The sequence below is a fragment of the Rattus norvegicus genome, chromosome 4 (assembly GCF_036323735.1).
Source record: "Rattus norvegicus strain BN/NHsdMcwi chromosome 4, GRCr8, whole genome shotgun sequence".
Lineage (NCBI taxonomy): Eukaryota > Metazoa > Chordata > Mammalia > Rodentia > Muridae > Rattus > Rattus norvegicus.
This window is the reverse complement of record NC_086022.1, coordinates 110898924-110922886: the sequence shown is the minus strand read 5'-3', so window position 1 is coordinate 110922886 and position 23963 is coordinate 110898924. Positions and strand designations below refer to the sequence as shown.

At 39.2% G+C, this 23963-nt stretch overlaps 1 protein-coding gene across 5 annotated transcripts in view; it reads left to right on the top strand.

Moving 5' to 3' along the window:
* Nucleotides 1-23963, top strand: part of Ctnna2 (catenin alpha 2) — a 1149087-nt gene that overhangs the window by 1078465 nt on the left and 46659 nt on the right. For all 5 annotated transcript variants that reach the window (NM_001106598.2, NM_001415842.1, NM_001415843.1 and 2 more), the window contains 2 exons: nucleotides 7870-7983; nucleotides 17804-17985. In NM_001106598.2, the coding sequence (NP_001100068.1) occupies nucleotides 7870-7983; nucleotides 17804-17985 (296 nt within the window). The remainder of the gene's footprint in view (nucleotides 1-7869; nucleotides 7984-17803; nucleotides 17986-23963) is intronic.

The following is a 23963-nucleotide window of genomic DNA, read 5'->3' as shown; positions in this document are numbered from 1 at the left end:
GCTGTGAGTTCCTGTGGGCAACAGTAATGTCTTTCCACAGCACTTTCCCCCATCCTCCAGTTCCTCCATCCTTCTCATCCACTCTTCTTCAAAGTTCCCTAAGGCATTGGAGGGGAAAGGTTGGTATAGATGTCTCACCCGAAGCTTAGCACTCAGATTCATATATTCTCAGGAGTTTGACTAGTTGTCTCTGGATCACCCCCATTCACTGCAAAAGTAACCTCCATTTGAGGTTGAGAGCAGCACAAGTCTATGAATATGAGCATAAATACTGAAAAAAAAAACTGCTTGAGGACTTAACCTTTTAATGAAACAACAGTAGGTTCTAATTAGGGTCTCTAATATCCCACAGTCATGGTCTTTGGGCCACATTTTCAGTACTAAGTATGAATTCCCTTATGTGAAGTGAGCCTCAGAGGTCATGGATATGAGGATGCCACCATTCCAAACTCACTCTTGCTTGATTAGCAAACATTTTTGCCAATCCAGCGTTCTCCTTAGTCCTTCCAATTATTGCTTTAACCTCTCTCTCTCTCTCTGCCTCTCTCTCTCTCTCTCTCTCCCCCCTTTTCCCTCCCTCCCTGCCTTCCCCCTTCCCACCCCTCTTATTTTTGTTCCCACTTTCCATAAATCTCAATGTCACTGGCCTTCTTTGCCAGGTGAGACTTGCCATTCATTCACCAGCTGTATAAATGCCCAGATCTCTGCAGGATTTGGACACAGTCCTTCAGGCCCTGGTGTCTGTGGCATCATTCTACTGAGAGAGGTTCCATTTTTTTTCTCACCACTTTAAGAAGTAGTGATGAACATCCTTTTAATCTTGTCATCTTGTCTGTCCTCAGAACTTTCCAACTTTCTTACTTCTGGAATGTACTATGAAATGATCACATAAAATTGCCTCTGTCCACAGTACACATACAGCCAGTTATTTAAACTGGGTTCTGCCTTTCTCACCCAAACTCCCATTCTAATCAAGAGAATGCTGAGAAACTCCGTCCCACTCTTTTAACATTGCTGAGAAATGAAACAGCATCCATAGCTAACTCAGTGAATGCTAATGAGGTTGATGTACCAGAGAGAAGGAAGCCAAGGTTTTCTTCTCTCAAACACAGAAAACCAGTAGATGTAATGCAATAATGGCAAGATTAATCCTTTTTATGCATTCCTGACCAACCTCACAGCTACATCATTAACTTCACCTGGTAAATAAGACTAGGGATGCCAAGGAAATCAGCACACAAAAAATGGGGAGATGGGCAACAAGGTCATCAATCTTGCTACACTGTATCTCTATTGAAAGTCAGACTCCTAGCAATTTCTATTGAAGGACAGAGGAGTTCCTGCTATAAACCAAGAGATAGTTTGCAGAAGACAGATGAGCAGAGTCCTCCCACCAATACCCTCTCATCAACCACATCGCCTTCTGAAGGGATCATACAGTTTGCAGTATATGATAGTCTTGAGTGCATGTTTCAGACTGCCTACTTAGAAAGCTTCCAAAAAAATTTAGTACTTCTCATTCTTCAGTCTCCTATCTGCAAAATGGTTTAAAAAGAAAAACAAAAATCAACCACTATCCACCCAAAAGAGTCTGTGGCATGGGCACTGGAAAAAAATTTCCTGAACAAAACACCAATGGCTTATGCTCTAAGATCAAGAATGGACAATGGGATCTCATAAAACTGCAAAGCTTCTGTAAGGCAAAGGACACTGTGGTTAGGACAAAACAGCAACCAACAGATTGGGAAAAGATCTTTACCAATCCTACAACAGATAGAGGCCTTATATCCAAAATATACAGAGAACTCAAGAAGTTAGACCGCAGGGAGACAAATAACCCTATTAAAAAGTGGGGTTCAGAGCTGAACAAAGAATTCACAGCTGAGGAATGCCGAATGGCTGAGAAACACCTAAAGAAATGTTCAACATCTTTAGTCATAAGGGAAATGCAAATCAAAACAACCCTGAGATTTCACCTCACACCAGTGCGATTGGCTAAGATCAAAAACTCAGGTGACAGCAGATGCTGGCGAGGATGGGGAGAAAGAGGAACACTCCTCCATTGTTGGTGGGATTGCAGACTGGTAAAACCATTCTGGAAATCAGTCTGGAGGTTCCTCAGAAAATCGGACATTGAATTGCCTGAGGATCCAGCTATGCCTCTCTTGGGCATATACCCAAAAGATGCCCCAACATATAAAAAAGACACGTGCTCCACTATGTTCATCACAGCCTTATTTATAATAGCCAGAAGCTGGAAAGAACCCAGATGCCCTTCAACAGAGGAATGGATACAGAAAATGTGGTACATCTACACAATGGAATATTACTCAGCTATCAAAAACAATGATTTATGAAATTCGTAGGCAAATGGTTGGAACTGGAAAATATCATCCTGAGTGAGATAACCCAATCACAGAAAAACACACATGGCATGCACTCATTGATAAGTGGCTATTAGCCTAAATGCTTGAATTACCCTAGATGCCTAGAACAAATGAAACTCAAGACGGATGATCAAAATGTGAATGCTTCACTCCTTCTCTAAAAGGGGAACAAGAATACCCTTGGCAGGGAATAGAGAGGCAAAGATTAAAACAGACACAGAAGGAACACCCATTCAGAGCCTGCCCCACATGTGGCCCATACATATACAGCCATCCAATTAGACAAGATGGATGAAGCAAAGAAGTGCAGGCCGACAGGAGCCGGATGTAGATCGCTCCTGAGAGACACAGCCAGAATACAGCAAATACAGAGGCGAATGCCAGCAGCAAACCACTGAACTGAGAATAGGACCCCCGTTGAAATCAGAGAAAGAACTGGAAGAGCTTGAAGGGGCTCGAGACCCCATATGTACAACAATGTCAAGCAACCAGAGCTTCCAGGGACTAAGCCAGTCCCTAAAGACTATACATGGACTGACCCTGGACTCTGACCTCATAGGTAGCAATGAATATCCTAGTAAGAGCACCAGTGGAAGGGGAAGCCCTGGGTCCTGCTAAGACTGAACCCCCAGTGGACGTGATTGTTGGGGGGAGGGCGGCAATGAGGGGAGGATGGGGAGAGAAACACCCATAAAGAAGGGGAGTGGGAGGGATTAGGGGGATGTTTGCCCGGAAACCGGGAAAGGGAATAACACTCGAAATGTAAATTAAGAAACACTCAAGTTAATAATAATAAAAAAAACTGCAAAAAAAAAAACTGCAAAAAAAAAGAGTGTGTGGAAACTTTTTTGAGTTTGTGTGGCACTCAGAGAAACTATATGGTTAACTCTTGATATATGTTATTGACCTATAAGAAAGGGAAGGGTTTTTATTGACCGGCTTATAGATTTATTATCATTTATCTCCAACACAGACTTTAATGATTTACAATGATCTACCTCTATTCCTTTTCTGCCATTTATTATTCAGGGTTTTACCCAATTTATAATGTGAACAAAAAAAGAGCCGAAACCAAAGATGTTTGTGGTTAGTGGGTCAAACGAACGTCATTATTTAGATCCAAATTTTGGTTCTGTTACTAAATTAGACATTGAATGTGTCACTGAATGTACTTCTATTTTATTTTCCTTAGTTATAGATAAAGAATAATTGCCCCCTTACTATGTGTAATCTGAATCAACACTGTGAAAGAATTATTTAGTCGTCAATGTTGTACCATAATTGATAGCTTTCATATTAAAAATTATTGTTGTTAAATTAATTATTGTTAAAACTGGGTTTAGTTGGAGGTTAGTGGGGTCCCATGTCTGCTCTGCCATAAGGCTCAGGTAGCTTGGGGAGTCAGAACGCGGGAAGATGACCACGCTTACCCCAGGCTGCTTCGGGTTCTCAGGCTCTTGGGTATCCAGGAGCCACTGGAATGCCTCAGAAGAGCTGAGAATCCATCTATCCTGGGGCTGAGAGGTAAAAGGCAAAGCTCTGGCTGGCCCCTCGGGGAAGAATCCTTGTCTTGACTGCCATAGGCTGGAGCTTGGTGGCTGCAACTGCCAGGAGTGTAGGGAAACTTTCTTCCAGAGATTATACTGCAGCTCTGTAGGCAAAGGCCTTCTCTGTGGCTCCCTACTGCAGATCCAGATGAAAAGAGACAGTCTGTGGTTTTAAGGCATTCATTGTCATGGCGGAAAGTGGATGAGTAAAACTGTACCCCACTTCTCAGGGTGAGTCTGAGATTACATACCTTTTTCAGGGAGAACTGCTATACTGAGAATAGGACCCCCTTTGAAGGAATCAGAGAAAGAACTGGAAGAGCTTGAAGGGGCTCGAGACCCCATATGTACAACAATGCCAAGCAACCAGAGCTTCCAGGGACTAAGCCACTACCTAAATACTATACATGGACTGACCCTGGACTCTGACCTCATAGGTAGCAATGCATATTCTAGTAAGAGCACCAGTGGACGGGGAAGAAAAGGTTATTGGCTCAACCTCCAGGCCTTTAGGTACCTCATTATAATGGAGATCTGTCTTGAGCCTGTGGTCACATCCTGTCCTCTACCTGTCGGTGGGCTGATGGCCACAAATCTGTGGAGGACTGTGGTATAGTGATTGGCCTGGTGTCCTAGGAGTCAGGCGAAACACCTACTATCTCTCAGGGTCACCAGGTCTCAAGCCTCCTCGATCAAGAACCAGGGTGCTTTTCACTGTCTCACATTTAGTGGCACATATGTTTTTCCTTTTTTTAAAAAATTTATTTAATATTTAATAATAATTCTTTGGTTTCCGGGCAAACATCCCCCTCCCCCCTCCCCTTTCTTATCGGTGTTCCCCTCCCCACCCTCCCCCCATTGCCGCCCTCCCCCCAACAGTCTAGTTCAATGGGGGTTCAGGCTTAACAGAACCCAGGGCTTCCCCTTCCACTGGTGATCTTACTAGGATATTTATTGCTACCTATGAGGCCAGAGTCCAGGGTCAGTCCATGTATAGTCTTTAGGGACTGGCTTAGTCCCTGGAAGCTCTGGTTGCTTGACATTGTTGTACCTATGGGGTCTAGAGCCCCTTCAAGCTCTTCCAGTTCTTTCTCTGATTCCTTCAACGGGGGTCCTATTCTCGGTTCAGTGGTTTGCTGCTGGCATTCGCCTCTGTATTTGCTGTATTCTGGCTGTGTCTCTCAGGAGCGATCTACATCCGGCTCCTGTCGGTCTGCACTTCTTTGCTTCATCCATCTTGTCTAATTGGGTGGCTGTATATGTATGGGCTACATGTGGGGCAGGCTCTGAATGGGTGTTCCTTCAGTCTCTGTTTTAATCTTTGCCTCTCTATTCCCTGCCAAGGGTATTCTTGTTCCCCTTTTAGAGAAGGAGTGAAGCATTCACATTTTGATCATCCGTCTTGAGTTTCATTTGTTCTAGGCATCTAGGGTAATTCAAGCATTTGGGCTAATAGCCACTTATCAGTGAGTGCATACCATGTATGTCTTTCTGTAATTGGGTTAGCTCACTCAGGATGATATTTTTCAGTTCCAACCATTTGCCTACGAATTTTATAAAGCCGTTGTTTTTGATAGCTGGGTAATATTCCATTGTGTAGATATACCACATTTTCTGTATCCATTCCTCTGTTGAAGGGCATCTGGGTTCTTTCCAGCTTCTGGCTATTATAAATAAGGCTGTGATGAACATAGTGGAGCACGTGTCTTTTTTATATGTTGGGGCATCTTTTGGGTATATGCCCAAGAGAGGTATAGCTGGATCCTCAGGCAGTTCAATGTCCGATTTTCTGAGGAACCTCCAGACTGATTTCCAGAATGGTTTTACCAGTCTGCAATCCCACCAACAATGCAGGAGTGTTCCTCTTTCTCCACATCCTCGCCAGCATCTGCTGTCACCTGAGTTTTTGATCTTAGCCAATCTCACTGGTGTGAGGTGAAATCTCAGGGTTGTTTTGATTTGCATTTCCCTTATGACTAAAGATGTTGAACATTTCTTTAGGTGTTTCTCAGCCATTCGGCATTCCTCAGCTGTGAATTCTTTGTTTAGCTCTGAACCCCATTTTTTAATAGGGTTATTTGTCTCCCTTCGGTCTAACTTCTTGAGTTCTTTGTATATTTTGGATATAAGGCCTCTATCTGTTGTAGGATTGGTAAAGATCTTTTCCCAATCTGTTGGTTGACGATTTGTCCTAACCACAGTGTCCTTTGCCTTACAGAAGCTTTGCAGTTTTATGAGATCCCATTTGTCGATTCTTGATCTTAGAGCATAAGCCATTGGTGTTTTGTTCAGGAAATTTTTTCCAGTGCCCATGTGTTCCAGATGCTTCCCTAGTTTTTCTTCTATTAGTTTGAGTGTATCAGGTTTGATGTGGAGGTCCTTGATCCACTTGGACTTAAGCTTTGTACAGGGTGATAAGCATGGATCAATCTGCATTCTTCTACATGTTGACCTCCAGTTGAACCAGCACCATTTGCTGAAAATGCTATCTTTTTTCCATTGGATGGTTTTGGCTCCTTTGTCAAAAATCAAGTGCCCATAGGTGTGTGGGTTCATTTCTGGGTCTTCAATTCTGTTCCATTGGTCTATCTGTCTGTCTCTGTACCAATACCATGCAGTTTTTATCACTATTGCTCTGTAATACTGCTTGAGTTCAGGGATAGTTATTCCCCCTGAAGTCCTTTTATTGTTGAGGATAGTTTTAGCTATCCTGGGTTTTTTGTTATTCCAGATGAATTTGCAAATTGTTCTGTCTAACTCTTTGAAGAATTGGATTGGTATTTTGATGGGGATTGCATTGAATCTGTAGATCGCTTTTGGTAAAATGGCCATTTTTACTATATTAATCCTGCCAATCCATGAGCATGGGAGATCTTTCCATCTTCTGAGGTCTTCTTCAATTTCTCTCTTCAGTGTCTTGAAGTTCTTATTGTACAGATCTTTTACTTGCTTGGTTAAAGTCACACCAAGGTACTTTATATTATTTGGGTCTATTATGAAGGGTGTCGTTTCCCTAATTTCTTTCTCGGCTTGTTTCTCTTTTGTGTAGAGGAAGGCTACTCATTTATTTGAGTTAATTTTAAACCCAGAGTGGCACATATTTTTAATCGTTGCACTTGGAAGGCAAAGGCAGGTCTCCAAGTCCAGCCTGGTTTACATAGTGATTTCTAAGGTAACTAGATCTATATAGTGAGATCTGTAGTAATTCTTTTTATTGTGGAAAAAATTTATATTAAATGTTAAATAATTATCTCAAGTAAATTAATGATAACTAGCTAGATAATTTAGCAAAGCTTAAATAATATTGATTTTCAGTTCACACACACACACATAGACACACACGCATGCACGCATACACGCGCGTGTGCACAATGAAAAATATCACCAATTTATAAGAGGGAAACCAATACTCATAGATGTCATTTGGCATGCTGAGGGCCACACAGTGATATATTCTTAAGAAGAGTTGAATGTTTATGAAATGTAAACTTTTAATATCCCATGCTTTACTGATAAAATCTAGTATTTTATGGGGTCTATTCCCTGGCATAGAGATCACTAATTGCTTATTTAGAAAAGGAAAACTAGAATAGAAAATAATATTAGATACATGCTTTAAATTTTGTTGAACTAATTTCTATCTTAACATAGACATGAATTTTTCCCAAGTATATTCTTGCTTGGATTAGCAGTCATCTCATGTTAAAAGTCAAATTTAACATTTGCTATACTTGTCAGAGGAAATAAATAAAATGTATCTAAAGTAGGTAAATTGAGGCAGTATGAGTCCCATAATTTTGAAAATGATACCGATAAAGGTAGCCATACTACATGTATAATGCTATAAACTCTTTTTTGGAGGGGGTCATTTAGACTTTACAATGAAATGTGTGAGTAAAGGTCAACTAATTTTCTCTTTTTATGTTGTTATTTAGACTCCAGAAGAGCTAGAAGATGATTCTGACTTTGAGCAAGAGGATTATGATGTGCGTAGTCGGACAAGTGTTCAGACCGAGGATGACCAGCTCATTGCTGGGCAGAGTGCACGGGTACGTGGGCATTCACAACTTTGGAAAACTGCCCAGGAAAAAATTCACACAAATGGATGGAGGAAATTTGTGATTTAATGGGTACTGGGAGTTCAGATATCCTTGGCTCAAAGGTCTGGTCTACTGCTTTGGTGACCCGCCTCAGTGCACACTATTCCTGGTAGTAGCAAGCACTACTACTCCCAATTCATTTTAACACTCCCCATTCTCTACCCATTGGACAGAGAAGCTACATCTAAGTATTACATACCCTAATACGTGTAGCAGATTATATTTGGCTTGAGGGTAGACATTTGATAGGCAGAGGTCATCTAATGTATAAGTTTTGCATCTTACCCACCACGATGCTGAGTAAAATTGCCAAGTTCAGATATAGCACAAGAGGTAACAGCAAATAGAGAATTAGAATTCTACATTATTGTTGGCTTGATAATAGATAACTCTATAATCTTGAGTATATTTCACAGTGAATACCGTGTTGACTCAAGTGTATTAGATAGAGAAAAAACTTTGTTTCTCTCTAATGTCTACCTGTTGCCAGAGCCAAATTTTTGCTAAGGGATAGAAAGAAATTATACAAAAAACTCATGAGTTTTAAGTTTAAGGCATGAATCATGGAACAAAATGCAACAGCTCTGTCAAGCAAATGAACACCCACTGACCTGGTTGATTGCACAAGTGATATAAGGAGTATCCCAGGATGAGCCAATAATGTATTTCCTGCAGCATAGTTGTGAACACTTTACAGATCTAGTGGGCAATATGATCCCTTTTTAAAGGTTATTTTCATAGAGTAAATCCATTCAAATTTCAATATAACTGTAAATTTTACATTCTAATTATCTTTTCATTTTTGCTTAAGAAAACACAATAATCATAGACAATTATCAAAATAGGAATGTGGCTAGTGAACATGGAAATGTAAAAGATCCTGAGCCAAAAGACAAATGGAAATTTAAACCACACTAGGATTCTACCTCATGTGAGTCAAAGCTGCTATTAGAAAGAAAATAAATAATAACAAATTCTGGCAAGAATATGGGGGAGAAAGGCATTTACACTGCTTGAGGAATGTAAATCAGTTAGCCACTATGGAAATGACAGAGGGTCTCAGGAACCTAAAATTAGAATCATTATATGATCTACTGTACCAAACCTGAAGATTTTCCTCTAAAGACTCTTAGGTCAGCAGCCACAGAGACACTATTTTTGTTGGATATATTTTATTTAAATTTCAAATGTTATCCCACTTTCATATACATTCTTACTGAGGCACTATGCACAATAGCCACATTACAGAATCAGCCCAAGTGGCTCTCAGCGGATGAATGGATAAAATAAAATGTAAACATGTATGTAATGGGATCTTACTCAACCACAAAGAAGAAAATTAAGTTATTTGTTAGAAAATAAATATAAATGGAGATTATAGTATTAAGGAAAATATGGCAGATACAGAGAGACAAATATTGCATATTTTCCTATTTGGGATATTAGAATTGTTTTTAACAATTCTAAGTCAACAATTTTATATACATAATTCAAAAATTATATATATTATAGGTTGAAAAATAGTTGTTTGAGAAGAATGTAGGTTTTGGATATACCAGGAATCCCATTCTGTCATAGAAATTGTGAAAGAAAAGTAGAAAACAATGAGTTGAAAGTAGAGATGACACAAAGGAAGTATGTTCTTCATAGTGACTTCACCTAAAACTAAGTTTCTCTCAAGTATTTCAGAACTTTACAAATTTGTTCTAAAGTCAAATGACTGAGAATATATAGCTGTAGATTGATAGACACTACAAACGTCAAAATTCGGACACCAGGGCACACCAGTATATGTGTAAACATAATGGTAAATTGGAGTACAATTTTCGTGCTAGAGTTCTGAAGGAATAGACGAGGACCAACAGTTTAAAAGGAGAAAGTAGTGCTGGTCAATGATGAGACTCCGGGCCAATAAACCAAAAGGGCTGAGGGTATTGCTCGCTGGTAAAATGCTGATTAGCACTCACTCAGTGCTAACTGATCAGAGGAACAGAGAGCATAGTGCCTCTGATTTCACACAACTTTGGTTTTGATCTATAAAGTGAATGTTAGTACTACTCTGAGATCTCTGTGTTGCTTGAATTCTGTACCTTTCAAATACATTGCCTTTCAAATGTGAACCATAGACCTTCCTGACAGTATTCTTTTGATGGTTACTTGATCTTTACAGAATAATAGAACAACTCTTGCCTTATAGTAGTAAATGCTCAATAAAGTCTGGCTTGGATCATTATCGTGGTTTGGCAGAGAAGGTCCCCTCTGACCATAGATAGTGACATCAAAGTGTATGAAAGGGCATAGAATGTCAATTGAAAAATCTCTACAGATTTTTCAATCTTGCTTAAAACATTCAAAATCAGGAAGGTCATTAAGCAAGAATCTTTTGAGTCTGTTGGCATACCACCAAACTAATTAATCAAGCCAACTCATCTTTAAAATTAAGTAAAACCAGCATTTTTATGTCAATGACGAAGGACAAGTTTGAGTAATTCATCCAAACATTAATCAATTACAAGTTAGTTTTATTGACTGATTCCTGCCCTGGTTCCACTGAGTTGGCCCTCAAAGAATAAGACACATTACATAAGCCTTATCTTGCTTTGAGATCGCCATCTTGAGAAGGTGGTGTGAAATGTTCACATTTAATGAGAAGAGACTGCATATATTTCTCTTCCACACATTATTTTTATGTTAGACATCAAGTCAGTTATAATGGATTGAAACAAAATTTGGATGGTTCCTCTTGATAATCATTTCTTTACTCTGGAGCCTATTTTCAGAATGAAATATGATCAGAGACCAAGAGAGTAAGAACCAGGTTGTCTTGTTTGGCACTTGTTAATTTGTCTTGGAGGTCTGTCCCATGTTCTGGATTAACTTACAGCCAACAAATTTACTTCTTATGTCAACCTCCAGCAGAGACATAGAATTATGACTACTAAGTTGGGAATAAGAGGGCATTATCAAATGACTAAGGTTAAACTTTGGACTACTAATGCTTAACAAGCTACTCAGAATCCTGAAGGAAGCCAAATTTGTGTTTGACAGGTGTTAGGTATTCAAAGCAGTCTTTCCTGATAATGGCATTTTTTTTTGTTCAGAAACACATTCTTTTCTGAAAATGCAAGTTAACATAAGAAGATGTTAAACTGGAAAAATAACTTTAGCATCTTCTAACAGGGCTGTTTAATGCAATATTTAAAGGATATTATTTCTCATATATGGCCCTTTGTGCTACTTTTGAATATTATTTACATAGCTGTTAGTAGGTGTGGTTATATGTATATATGTGTACTGGGACCTGTAGTCATCGCACATGTCAGAAGAAGGCAGTACATATTCTGGATTTATTCTCCACTTTATTCCTTTGGCATCATGTCTATTACTGAACCTGGAGGTTGCTGTGTTTCTCCTATTTCTTTTCACCCACTACCTCTGACAGGTTGAGGGCAGCAAGGTTTTGTGATCTTCTTTTTCTGATCCCTTACATGCCAGATACTGAGATTTGGGGTATTATGTGGGTCCTGCCCTGGTTTTTATATTGATGCTGGAGACATGGTCTCAGGTCTTTATAGTTGTGATATGAGTGTTCTTAGTCACTGAACAATCTCTCCAGACTTCTGTCTGAAACAATTTAAAGGGGAGTGGGAAGAAGAATTGGAGTGGGCATGGAAATCTTCTAACACAGGCTATCTTGTCTTAGACATAACATCTTCATTTTTAGAAAATTCTTTATACATGTGTGTTTTGTTTATAGGTATATATGTACAGTATTTATATGTATGACTCATGGAGGCAAGAGAAGGTTGCCTTGAGAATAGAGTTACAGACTGTTGTGAATGGCCATGTGGGTGCTGGAAATTGAACCCAGAGTCTCTGAAGTTATAACCCTTTCCTCCAGCTGCTGACCTGACATCTTAAAACAGCTTCCTTCACATGTTGCCATAGTATAAGTAGGTCAGCAACAACTCTCTGACTCTTGACCTTAATGATAGAATTGATTTCTTTAAGAATATTCAGAACTGAATCTTTAAACATGAGCTTTTCAAACTTGTACTACTTTAGGTATTCTCTTATCTCTTGCATGCCTTATACTCAATGGGCTAGTGCCCGTGTAGTTCTGAGTTCCACTCCTGGTATCCATTATTGTCCCAGTTTCACATCTGTTGCTGTTATACAATATCTGACAAAAGCAACTGAGAGGGTGAAAGATTTCATTTAGGTTGCTATTCTACGTTACAGTCCAGTCTTTGTGGGATAATTGAGTCAGGAAACTGAAAAAGTTTATCATACCCATAGTTGAAATCAGAGAAAATAAATATATGCATGTTTAGTGACCACCAAGCTTTCTCTACATTTCTATAGTCCAGATCCCCAAACCTGAGATTTGGTGCTGCCCACTTTGAGGCTGGGCCTTCCCATCTCCACAAACATAAGGAGACATGCACACAGCCAACTTTCTATAAAAAGCATACAGCCCTACATTAAGAAACCTCTTCCCAAGTGATGTAGGTATGTAGGTTGATAATCATAATAATACAGTTAGATTTCTATGTTATAGTGACCTAAGAAGAGCTACATTACAACATTTTTCCAGATTTTGTTCTACACTTATATCTATTGCTCCACTGTGATGAAAGTCGTGGTAGTTCTGGTTGCTTCCCAACCAAATGCTTTAATATTGAAAAGCTGGATCACTCAAGGAAGCATGAGAGAGGATTTGCATGTTTTAATGGAAGGAATATCTCAGTTGGCCAATTCACACTCTCAGACAGGGAAGCGGTGTCAAAGAACCTAACTGTTTACCTCCATTATCCTGCTTTAAAGTGAAGAGAAATATCACATAGAGCTTTCATCCCTTTGATAAATTATCTTGCACTCAAAGCCTATGTAATAAATTTTGTTCTTTGCCTAAGAAAACAATTCTTGCCAGTTCAGGGACATTTGCATTCCAAACGTGGACACTGGGACTTGGACATGGAGATTTAGGTATGGGGAGAGTTTCGGTCTATGTTAATGGCTGCTATGTTGTTTCAGTGATTTGCACTTTGATCTCAATAGGGAAGATTTATGAGTCACAAAATGTAAGTGATCGGCTGTCCAGAGCAACGGCAAGGAACCTGGGACAAAGGTTTGAATCCTTGTGTATCCTAGTCTCTATTGGTCTCAGTTTGGACCCCAAATCAGCCAGATATACAGCCTTAAGAACGCTGATTGCTTAGTATAAATCAAGGCTGCAGAAACTAGCAGGTGCCTCTGGTGATCACATCACAGGAACAAGAAAGCTGATTCATCTTCTTTCCCCTTGGCCATGGAAATAATTTTTCTCATGTTGCCTTAGTTTGAGGGAATGAAGAATTATATGTTATGTATTTCACATTGAATTTGATTTTAATGTAGCTAGGCTTCTTTTTTTTTCCTACCAAGAATGGCTTTAATGTGTTAACATTTCAAACTGCTGAGTTACATTGATAAGACCTAATTAAAACTCATGTGTTGAATTTTAATTTGATTAACTTGCAAATTTTGCAGTTGTGATCTACTGTTTATAGATAACCTTTTTTTAAATTCCAGCTTCAGAAAAGGTCAATAATGAATTTTTAAAAGCCAAGAGCATTTTAAGAATATTCAAGAAAAGCCTTGAGCTCATCGACAGCTACACAGCAGAGGAAAACATAATGACACTTGTACCTCAGTCACACCCCATTAAGTGCATTATGCGGGTCAAGCAACCCTCCAGTCAAAATAACATCTCCCTTACAGATCTGCTTTGAAGGGGCTAGTCTTTTTTCTGAAGTGTGTCTTCAGAAACTGCCTGTCGTTGCCGGTGAATTGTCTTGAGTGACATTGATGCTTTGAGCAGGAAGATCCTTAAGCAATCTGTCAGAGGACATTGAACTTCTGCTCTGAGAAATGGCTCTTCTTTGGGGAAGCACTTCTAGGAATAAAGGGTGGGACAGTAATATAAACTAGATTCCAAGGTGCTGGAGGCCTACAGATATGGCTAATCAGTTAACGACGCTTGCTGTACTTCTAGAGGATTCAAGTTCAATTCCCCGCACCCATGCTGGATGCCTACAATCGTTGGTAGCTCTAGATTCAGGTTGATCTAAAGCCGTTTTCTCCTTTCCATAGGAACTTATACACACTTGTTCAAAAGTGCAATCATACACATTCATGCAAATAATGAAAAGTAAAATAATAAAATTAGGGAGTGTCAGGGATGGCTGTACATGCTGTTAGTCTTAGCACTGGAGAAAGAGAGGCAGGTTGATCTCTTGAGTTTAAAGCCAGGCTGGTCAACATAGTGAGTTCTAGGCCAGACAGTCCTATATAGCAAGATTCTGTATCTAAAAGAAAAATGATCAAACAAATAAAAATTAGAAAGAAAGCCAAGACCATTAATAATTAAGTACTAAGTTTAACAAAGGAGATGAAAATATGACAGGAAATTGTCCACACTCCAATGTACACATTCACTGTATTAAGAATGAAAATAAAGTATTTTCTACCCTGACCCTGTATGTACAGTGTTCAATATGTTAGTGAACCTACTTGTTTTTGTTTTCGTATAAAAGTACCCTGTGAACAAATTTAATAAGATTCCCTAGGAATTGTGCTGCCTAAATAAAATATTCTTTTGTATGAAGCCAAGTGAGTCAAGGAGAGCAGAATACTTTATAATAAAAAGAACATATTTAATTTCTATCAGTTCAAGCCAAATGAGAAACCTAGCCCCCACCCCCTTTTAAGCATGGAACTGCAAATAAGATTTATGACAGGCTCTTTTGTATATTATGAATCATCTTAAAGCTTATAGAAGTACTTTACATGTTTCCCAAAATAGAATGTTAAATATTTCAATTAGCACATTTCTATCAGTGTTTCTTCTGCGTTAAGGAAACAGACATCTGTACTGTATGTACTGTACTGTACTGTATGTACTGTATGTGTACATGCGTTAAAATGCATTGTAGTTTAGACACATGGTGAGCCCATGATAAATGTATGCACGAAAGTTGGTGGGCATAACTCTCTAAGACGGGGTATATTCTAGGGTTCCATTATTCCAAGCTAACGTTTCTCTTGCTTGTGAGAATACAGCATAAGGTTGCATGGCTTGGTAGACAGAGCTAGGCTTTCAACTGCCTTGAACCACTAGGCTGGGATTTTCATACAAACTATATTTGGCTGTAGGATAATATCCTTGTACATGATGGTGAAGAATTTCTTTGGCACACCACCTTGGTTTGAGTTCTCATTCTCCAAATAGTAAGTTCTATGGTATTAGTGATTTAATCAATTTCTTTGGGCCTACATACTGTCGTGGCTAAATGTGGATACTTAGAATAGTTACTTTGATTAAATTATTTGGTATCCATAATTCTCAGACAAATGCATCTTTGCAAGGAAGTATATGTCTTCTATTTATCCATAGCCACACAGGCTCTGGGACTAGCCTGTTTGTTATTTCTACTATGATAAGGGTGAGTAGGAAATGATCTACAGGCGTGATGTCCAAATAATGTGCACAATAACAGTGTGGGCTTCGAGTTTTATTTCTGTTACTGTGGCAAAATACTGACTAAAAGCAACTTAGGGGAGGGAAAAGTTTTATTTGTCTTACAACTTCTGACCCCAGCCCATCATTAGGGAAGACAAGGCAGATGTTTGAAGGTAGTCCTGTGTGCTGTTGTTGCTATATCTCAGCAAGAAACTTACTCCATAGCCAAAGACAGAAGATTCTGCCCTCTAGTTGGCTCACAAAGAAGTTTATGCTCAGTTTGCTTTCCTATACCATTCCAAACCACTTATCTAGAGATGACACCATCCATACATGTTTGGGTCCTTTTATATCAATCATGAAGACAATCCACCCGAACATGATTACAGTCCAATTAAATTCAGAAAATTGTTCAACTGAAGCTCTACCAAGTCAGGACACTAGGCTGTGTAAAGTTTGAGCAAGAAAAAGTTTCTTTAACTTATTTTTTGTGTTGCTTAACTGTGCATCTTGAATAAGTTTAATTGTTCATTCTGTACATACTAGATTCCCTAATCACACAGCTTTGTTCTGTCGTTGGAGACCTCATGAATCCCAGAACTAGACAAAAAGCTAACGTGCTATCCAAAGACTCCGTCTGCGAATCATTTCACAGGTAGTCATGGGAGAATGTCATGAGCGAGGATAAACGCTTCGCTTGGAGTGTGCTGCAAAAATGGGGTTAACCAACAAGTCTGACTCTTACTTACAGTAGCTGTATTCTAGAAATCACTTATTAATATTTACACAAGCAATTGTCTAACCCTTGCTTGCAGGAGAAATATAGGGATAGGTTATGGAGAGATGTAAATTACAGTGTTTTCTCCATCTGATCAACTCATGTAAGTTTTAAGGGTGTTTCTGTGCAAATATCATATATTGTTGATTCACTGACATTGAACGTAGGGTGCACAACACCAACACATAACTTAAACTAGCTTATGTAGCTCCTGTGATTTTTCCAGAAGACACATTAAAATCTTCTTGTATTTGCAGACACTTAGCACCATGCTTGGAACTAGTTTGCATGGTGGAGTCACCACTACAATCAGCACAAAGATATGAAAAGTGTAATGTTGAATAGACTGAAAATGGGCACTGTTTACACTAGGGGAACCGAACGAAGGCAGAGAATGGCTTGGTTCAGCATCATCTGGGAATACACATAGTGGTGACTCAGAGATTTCTGATTCTTGCATCATTTGCAAATGACTGGAGAAGTGCTTCCCGTATTGATTTGGGGTTTACAAATATATTTGAGAGAATCAGCAAATTTACAAATGAAGAATTTGAACAGCAAGAAGATTTCTTCACTCTTTAAGATTCCTTCACTCTTTCCTATGGTTTCTTATCCAGCAACTTCTGCCAATCAACTTTTGCTTCTGAGTCTTATTCAGCTTGAGCAGGCCCAATCTCTGAAAATCTGAGAGCTGAAATGTTCTGACCCCGGAAACACACTGTGTATTGAGGTTAATCTCAACAATTTTCGGAGGATCTTGGTGTTTTGGACTAGCAGTGTTCTCTTAACTCTAAATGTTTCCTGTATAAGCAGTTTGCATAAGAGATAGTAGTCTGGATGTCCTCCCATTTCAATGGCTACCTGTATGCAAAGGCTTTGCAAGCATCCCTCTAGGAAGATGGGAAAAATGGCTAAGCTGGAGGATGGCATCCCCTAAATGCCCTATGAGGGGATACTTTTGTTGTTGTTTGTATGTCATTGTTCTGTAGATATCTTCATTTTTTATTCATAAAACATCTTTCCATCCCACTATGCTTGGATGCTCAAATATTGTTTAAAATTTCTTTCCTTCCCTGCAACAGAAGGCTTTTTTTTCTTTTTCTCCTCTCTGAATAGCTTTCCGTGTTGAAAGACGTGTATTCTTTCATCTGGTAAAAGTTTCCTGAGACCAAATATAAAAATTGTTAAGAATAGATTCTTTTGAACAAACATATGCCATCAAACAGACAGGGAAGTTCTGCTACTGTCAGTGTGCCTGCACTTCTGGGTCTTTATCATTTACGTAAGGGAAGGGGCAGGCAACTAGAGGACCTGGTTAGTCTGCATCCTTGGTCTGGTAATAGAGAAGACATGCATCTTCTTGAATAGTGGAACATCCTATAAGCCTTGTGACTCTGGCTCTGCCATCCACAGGAAGCAGAGTCAATGTGCAGTTTTTTATTACTTTGTCACCATTAGTCATGCTTCTCCCCCTGTAACCCACACAGGCCATCATGGCGCAACTACCACAGGAGGAGAAAGCAAAAATAGCTGAGCAGGTGGAAATTTTCCACCAAGAAAAAAGCAAGCTGGATGCTGAAGTGGCCAAGTGGGATGACAGCGGCAATGACATCATTGTGCTGGCCAAGCAGATGTGTATGATCATGATGGAGATGACAGACTTCACAAGGTGAGGCCCAGAGACAGGGAGATGACCATGTTCTTGCTAAACCCGTATAGATAGTACTGGCTGTTATCATGGGAAAGCTTGTCCAGATGAGAAAGTGCTATACCAAAGCAAGGTAGAGTTCTTAAGATACACTTTTACGTTCAAATGATATCCTGTTAAGAACAGTTCCATTTTTTGTAATTAGTATTGTTTTAATTATCTATCATAGGGCAATCATAACATCGAAACCCAAGGGTTGGTTGGCTGTTTTGTGTTGTGTACTACTTTAATATATGTTTAAAAATTATTCGGGAGATAAAGTGAATGTTTTGTTAATTTTCTGTTGGAAAAATATGTACGTGTTTGTAAGTGCATACATCTGTTTCATGTGTTCCACTAGCACATGATTTAGCACTAATTTTTGACTCACACTTCTTCCTAATGTACTTGGAGTTATGTCAGCAGCTAAAGATGACAGAATTCTTACAAAAAAATAAAAATAAAACCAATGTGCATGAACATTGGTTCTTTCCCCTCTGAGTAGCCTTTCACATAAGTCAGGAAGCAGCCAAATTCTGACAGGAGCCGTCTCTTCTCTGTAGTCATGGTTGCTCTGTCATTACCTTTGGAGTCCTCTCCTCGACCCGCTTTGGAGTCCTTTTAAGAGGCCAGGGAGAGCTCCATCTGGCCTTTTGGACCACATCAAGAACAATCAAATGCAGAAAAAGTCACAGGGAAAAGGCCCCTCAGTTCTGAGTGGGAAAATGAGGTGGCGTCAAACAAATCCTTAACTCTCTTTGAAAAAGGGTGGAATAAGAGTAACGAACTTCTCAAAAGAGAATTTAATCTAAAAATGTAATACAATATGAACTATGCTGCCAAACACATTTAAAACATCAAAAACCTCATTTAGAGGCTGTGTCTACTACATATCTAGTTGGAGCCATAGGTACCCCTGAGTATTCTTTAGTTGATAGTTTAGGCCCGGGGAGGTATGGGTCGTCTAGTTGGTTGATATTGTTGTTCTTCCTATGACGTTGCAAGCCCCTCAGCTACCACAGTCCTTGCCCTAACTTCCCTATTTGGGTCCCCACGCTCAGTCCAATGTTTGTCTGTGTACATCCTCATCTGTATTGGTTTGACTCTGAAATAGCCTCTCAGGGGACAGCTATACCGGGCCCCTGTCAGGAAGCACTTCTTGGCATAAGCAATGGTGTCTGGGTTTGGTGTCAGCACATCAGATGTATCCCTAGGTGGGGCAGTCTCTGGATGGACTTTCCATCACTGGGAAGACAGTCCCTTGGTCTTGTGTAGGCTTGATGACCCAGGATAGGAGAACACTAGGCAGCTGAGGCAGGAGTGGGTGGGTGGTTGGGGGAGCACCTTCATAGAGTTAGGGGGTGGGAAGAGGGAATAGGGGGTTTATAGAAGGGAAACGGGGAAGGGGGGTAACATTTGAAATATAAATAACCAGTAAAAATTGCCAACACATCCACAAGAGTTTAAGTGTGTGTGTATTTGTGTATGTGTGTGTGTTTTATGTGCATTGTGTGTCTGTTCATGGTGTTTGTGTATGAGTATAGTTACATGTGGAAGTCAGAGTCCAAACTCAGGCATCAGACCTCACTTTCCACCCTCTCCCTTGTTTTTAATTGTGTGCTCCCAGTTGGCAGGCCTGCGAGCTTGGAAGGATTCTGTTTCTGACTCCCTTCTTGCTGTAGGCATGTAGACTGGGATTATAGATGTACCCTGCTGCATCTGGCATTACATGGTAGTTTCCTGGGGATTTGAACCTGTATTCAACCTTGTATAACAAGTGTTTGTTTTGTTTTCTATTGAGCCAGCTCCCTAGTTCCAGACTAAATTTCCGATTTTTCTTTTCCTGTCAAAATATTGTCAGATTTAATAGGTTATTGTATCTGATTGTACATCAGAATAGAATGTAAGCCAAAATTTAATGCTGCATCACAAACTAGTATTGTGCCACCTCATATGCATGCTTGCATACATATTTATCTTTTCAAAAAGAATTAACAGACCATCTACTTTAGTGAGTGTATTTTTTAAATAATACATCTCTATAAAGATGTATTCATAGTTGAACATAGTGTGATGAATCATGCAAGACATATAGCAATGTCAGGGCCTCATGTAGGTGACAATATTTTTTAATGATTGTTGACCACTTCAATAAGGAAAGGCAAAAATTGATTATAGGTTTTAATAAAATATAGAACACGACTATGTCATACCCTTTACCCTTTACCTCTGGCAAATATGTACTAACGACATTACATGGCTCCTTTTCCAAATCTTTTAAAATTGTTTTTTATTCTAGCAAAATGATTTCAGTGTTAGGAGTGTGACCTTCGAGAGCTTTAAATGTCATCATATTCATTCAAAGTTCAAGTTTGTACATTTGGTTAGTCTCCTTGAGCTTCACAAATGTATTTCTCTCACACAAAATAATATCAGGGGGAAAGTCCGAGCCATTATTTAAGTCTGTATTGCCTACAAATCAGCTGGTGGTGGCAGCCTCAGTCATTGCTTCCTGAGGTCCACGATGACTTCATTTGCTTGCTTTCAACATTTTATTAGTATTTTATCTGATGGATATTATGCAACCCATTAATAACATCAGTGGGACAAATAATCTCATTAGTTTGAAGTGAATAATGAATCTAGTCACGTTGCTAGTTTAGATCAGGAGAACATTTTGTAATTTGTATTATATATAACTGTGGTCAAGAAAGATAAATACATTTGAGGGATCTTGTTCAATGGTGTTGAATAACAGAGGGTTGTTTCTTTGGTTTTTTTTTTGTTTGTTTTTTTGTGGGTTTTTTTTGTGTATTACTCAAAGCATCATTTTAAAAGTGAAAAGAAATCTGGTTCATTTTTCCTTCAGAATTCATATAATAATTTTTGTGTTGATCTGAATAATGAAGTGCTCAGTCTGCTACTGGGTAATATTTTTTCCTAATCCTTGATGAGTTTGTGTGTGTGTGTGTGTGTGTGTGTGTGTGTGTGTGTGTGTGTGTGTGTCCCCATCCTGTTGTGAAAGCAAGGGGAAGAACAGAGTGGCTAATGAAAATAGAACAGTGGAAAGGTAGGGACCCACATGGCAGCTCAGGAGGCTGGCCCTGCTCTCAGGAGGCTGGCCATGCTCTCTCAGGAGGCTGGCCATGCTCTCAGGAGGCTGGCCATGCTCGCAGGAGGCTGGCCTTGCTCTTGCTGCCACCTGTGCATGCTCATCCTGAGCAAACCAGCACTTGACAGTGTCTTTCATTGTGGCCTCTCCCCTAACTTTACTGCATTCAGCTTTGTTCATTATTAGTGCTGAAATCACACTTTTCTACTTCAAGAAGGAATAATTGTAGCTTTGTACAGGTAAAGATTCCTAAGTACCATTTTTTTTTAGTACTTAAAGTTTGTATAGAGTTGATTAGAAACTGAAGCTTGATCCTCTACTCCAGTGTTTAAAGGTCATGTATGTCCCACAATTACCATTCATTTATTGTTGTATTGTTTTATTCTTATTACAGGCTAAATTATTAATTGGATTCCCTCATCTCTGTGAGCTCCAGTCTGTTGTGCTGCCTGGTTACTTATGCTCTGTCTTCTTCATGGGGGAGAGCAGACTCCTGTGTCTCATATTTTTTTCCTTCTCATCCCTGGTTTCTTGACTTTCATTTGAGGAGAAAATCTGGAGTATCACCCCTCATACAACAAATTCAGACTTCTCATGTCATTTTTGAGAAAGAAATTGCCATGTACCAGTTATGTGCTGCCCAAACAGGATGTATGCAGACACCTCAGCTCAGTCTTAATTGAGTAACATGAGGCAAAGTACTCATTTAAAAATCAACCAATAGGGGGGAAACTGGGCTAGGGATGAGAATCATGTGACCATACTCCATTCTAAAACATTGCACAATGAATTTTGAACTCACAGAATAGCTATACTTGTGCTGTAGTTCAGGAGCACATTCTCTTACTTTAGAGGTTGCAGCTAGGAATTGAGGATTTATCTACCCCTCTCCTCTTCTCATATCAAAACTGTCCAATAGAGACTACTATCCAACTTGCTTGCACCAAAACTCACTTGACTGGACAAACATCTTTGAATTTGCCTTTTTAATGCCTGACTTTCTTCACCTTTGTCCATCTGTTTCTGGTTTGTATTTTTATTCCATCAACTAAACAGTATACCTGAAATAGTTGAATTCATGTTTCTAAGGTCCTTTTTAACTTCTCATAATTCACAGGATTCAGTAAGTTATTTCAAAAACAGTCCTCATCATTTTTTTAACCTGCTGTGGCAAGCCTGTATCTCTGTCTCTGTCTCTGTCTCTGTCTCTGTCTCTGTCTCTGTCTCTGTCTCTGTCTCTGTCTGTCTGTCTGTCTGTCTCTCTCTCTCTCTCTCTCTGTGTGTGTGTGTGTGTGTGTGTGTGTGTGTTGTTGTGTAGGCATATGCATGCTATGTTGGTGGACTTGAAAGATATCTTTGGGGAGTCAGTTCACTCCTCCCACTGTGCAATCCAGGGCTAGAATTCAGGTTATCTGGCTTGAGCTTTATACATTTTTACACACTAAGACATCTTGCTAGTCTACGGAAATTTCTGGGAGTATTTTCTTTTCTTTTTCTTTTGAAGCTGCAACTTTGGAAAGGCTTATATGCTTCCACACATTTGCAAATACCCTCATTACATTTCCTCACTCAGGTTACATTTAATATTAGCAAACTAGATGTATCAAGAAGGCTATAGAAAATAAACATGTTAACCTTGGATTAATTCTGAATTAGATTTCTGAGTACTGACTACTTTGCTCACAATGTGCCGACATACTGCTATTGTACATTAAGACTCGCAAGCTTTTTGTAAAATAAATGCAAATATGTTGGCAAATGGGAGCTCACAGCCCTAAATTAATAGTTTGCCAGCTTGATTCTTTGGACTGACCACTTCTTGGGAAAGATTCCAAATACTGGCCTTTATGTACAAATCAGGTGTACTTAAATGAACAATGCTGTAAGATTCTGTGTAGTAGAGAAGTAATATATTCTATTTCTAAGAACACTAACACTATGTTCCAGGTGAAACAATAGAAGGACTCCTGCCATAAGGGATACAAGATTCCCTAAATACCTTTTCAAATCCCTCTTGCACTGTAGCCTTGACTCTAAGGGACAGAAATACCAGGATGTGAGCCCTCATTTTGATACAGGAATGTATAACTATTAGGATAACCTCCCTGCTGCATTTGTCTTCCAGTGACAGCAAGAATAAATTGAAGCCTTGTCTATTTCCCTAGACCAGATTTTTAGTTGTGCTTTCATTTTCTGATTATTTATGTCTTGATTCAGTACAATGCAGATGACAATAGCCATTAGCCAAATATGGGTGTTTAAGTTGTTTTTATTGTTAGACACATCATAAAGTTTATTATGTTTATAATTGTTTAAGTAGATAATTTTTGCCACATCAAATACACTGATGTGTATCCATTCCCATTGGTCTGTATATTTGCATCTTCTTTAAAAGGGTATACAGTATGCATTCCTTGCTAACTCCTCGTTACCTGATCCCCACAACCACTGACAACCACCTGAAAAAATGACTTTGTGATTCCTTGACTTTGACCACTCTATGTACCCTCTATGTACCAGATAGGCATAGTTCATTTTTGTCCTTTTGCAAATGGATTATTACATAGACAATAAAGTTTTCAGTGTCTATCCATATCATCACACACACAAAAATAGCTTTCATTTTTTTTGGTTGAATACTATTCCGCCGTCACAGATATACCTCCTTGGGTTTCTCTACTCATCTGTTAGTGGATATTTAAGTCCTTCTTCCTTTGGGTATTATGAAAAATGCTGTTGAAGACACAGAGAAGATATTTCTTTGAGTGTTTTCTTTTAAAATGAGGAACCCACAAACCACTTTTGGGTTCCTGCATCACTTTACATTTGTACCAGCAATAGACAAGAG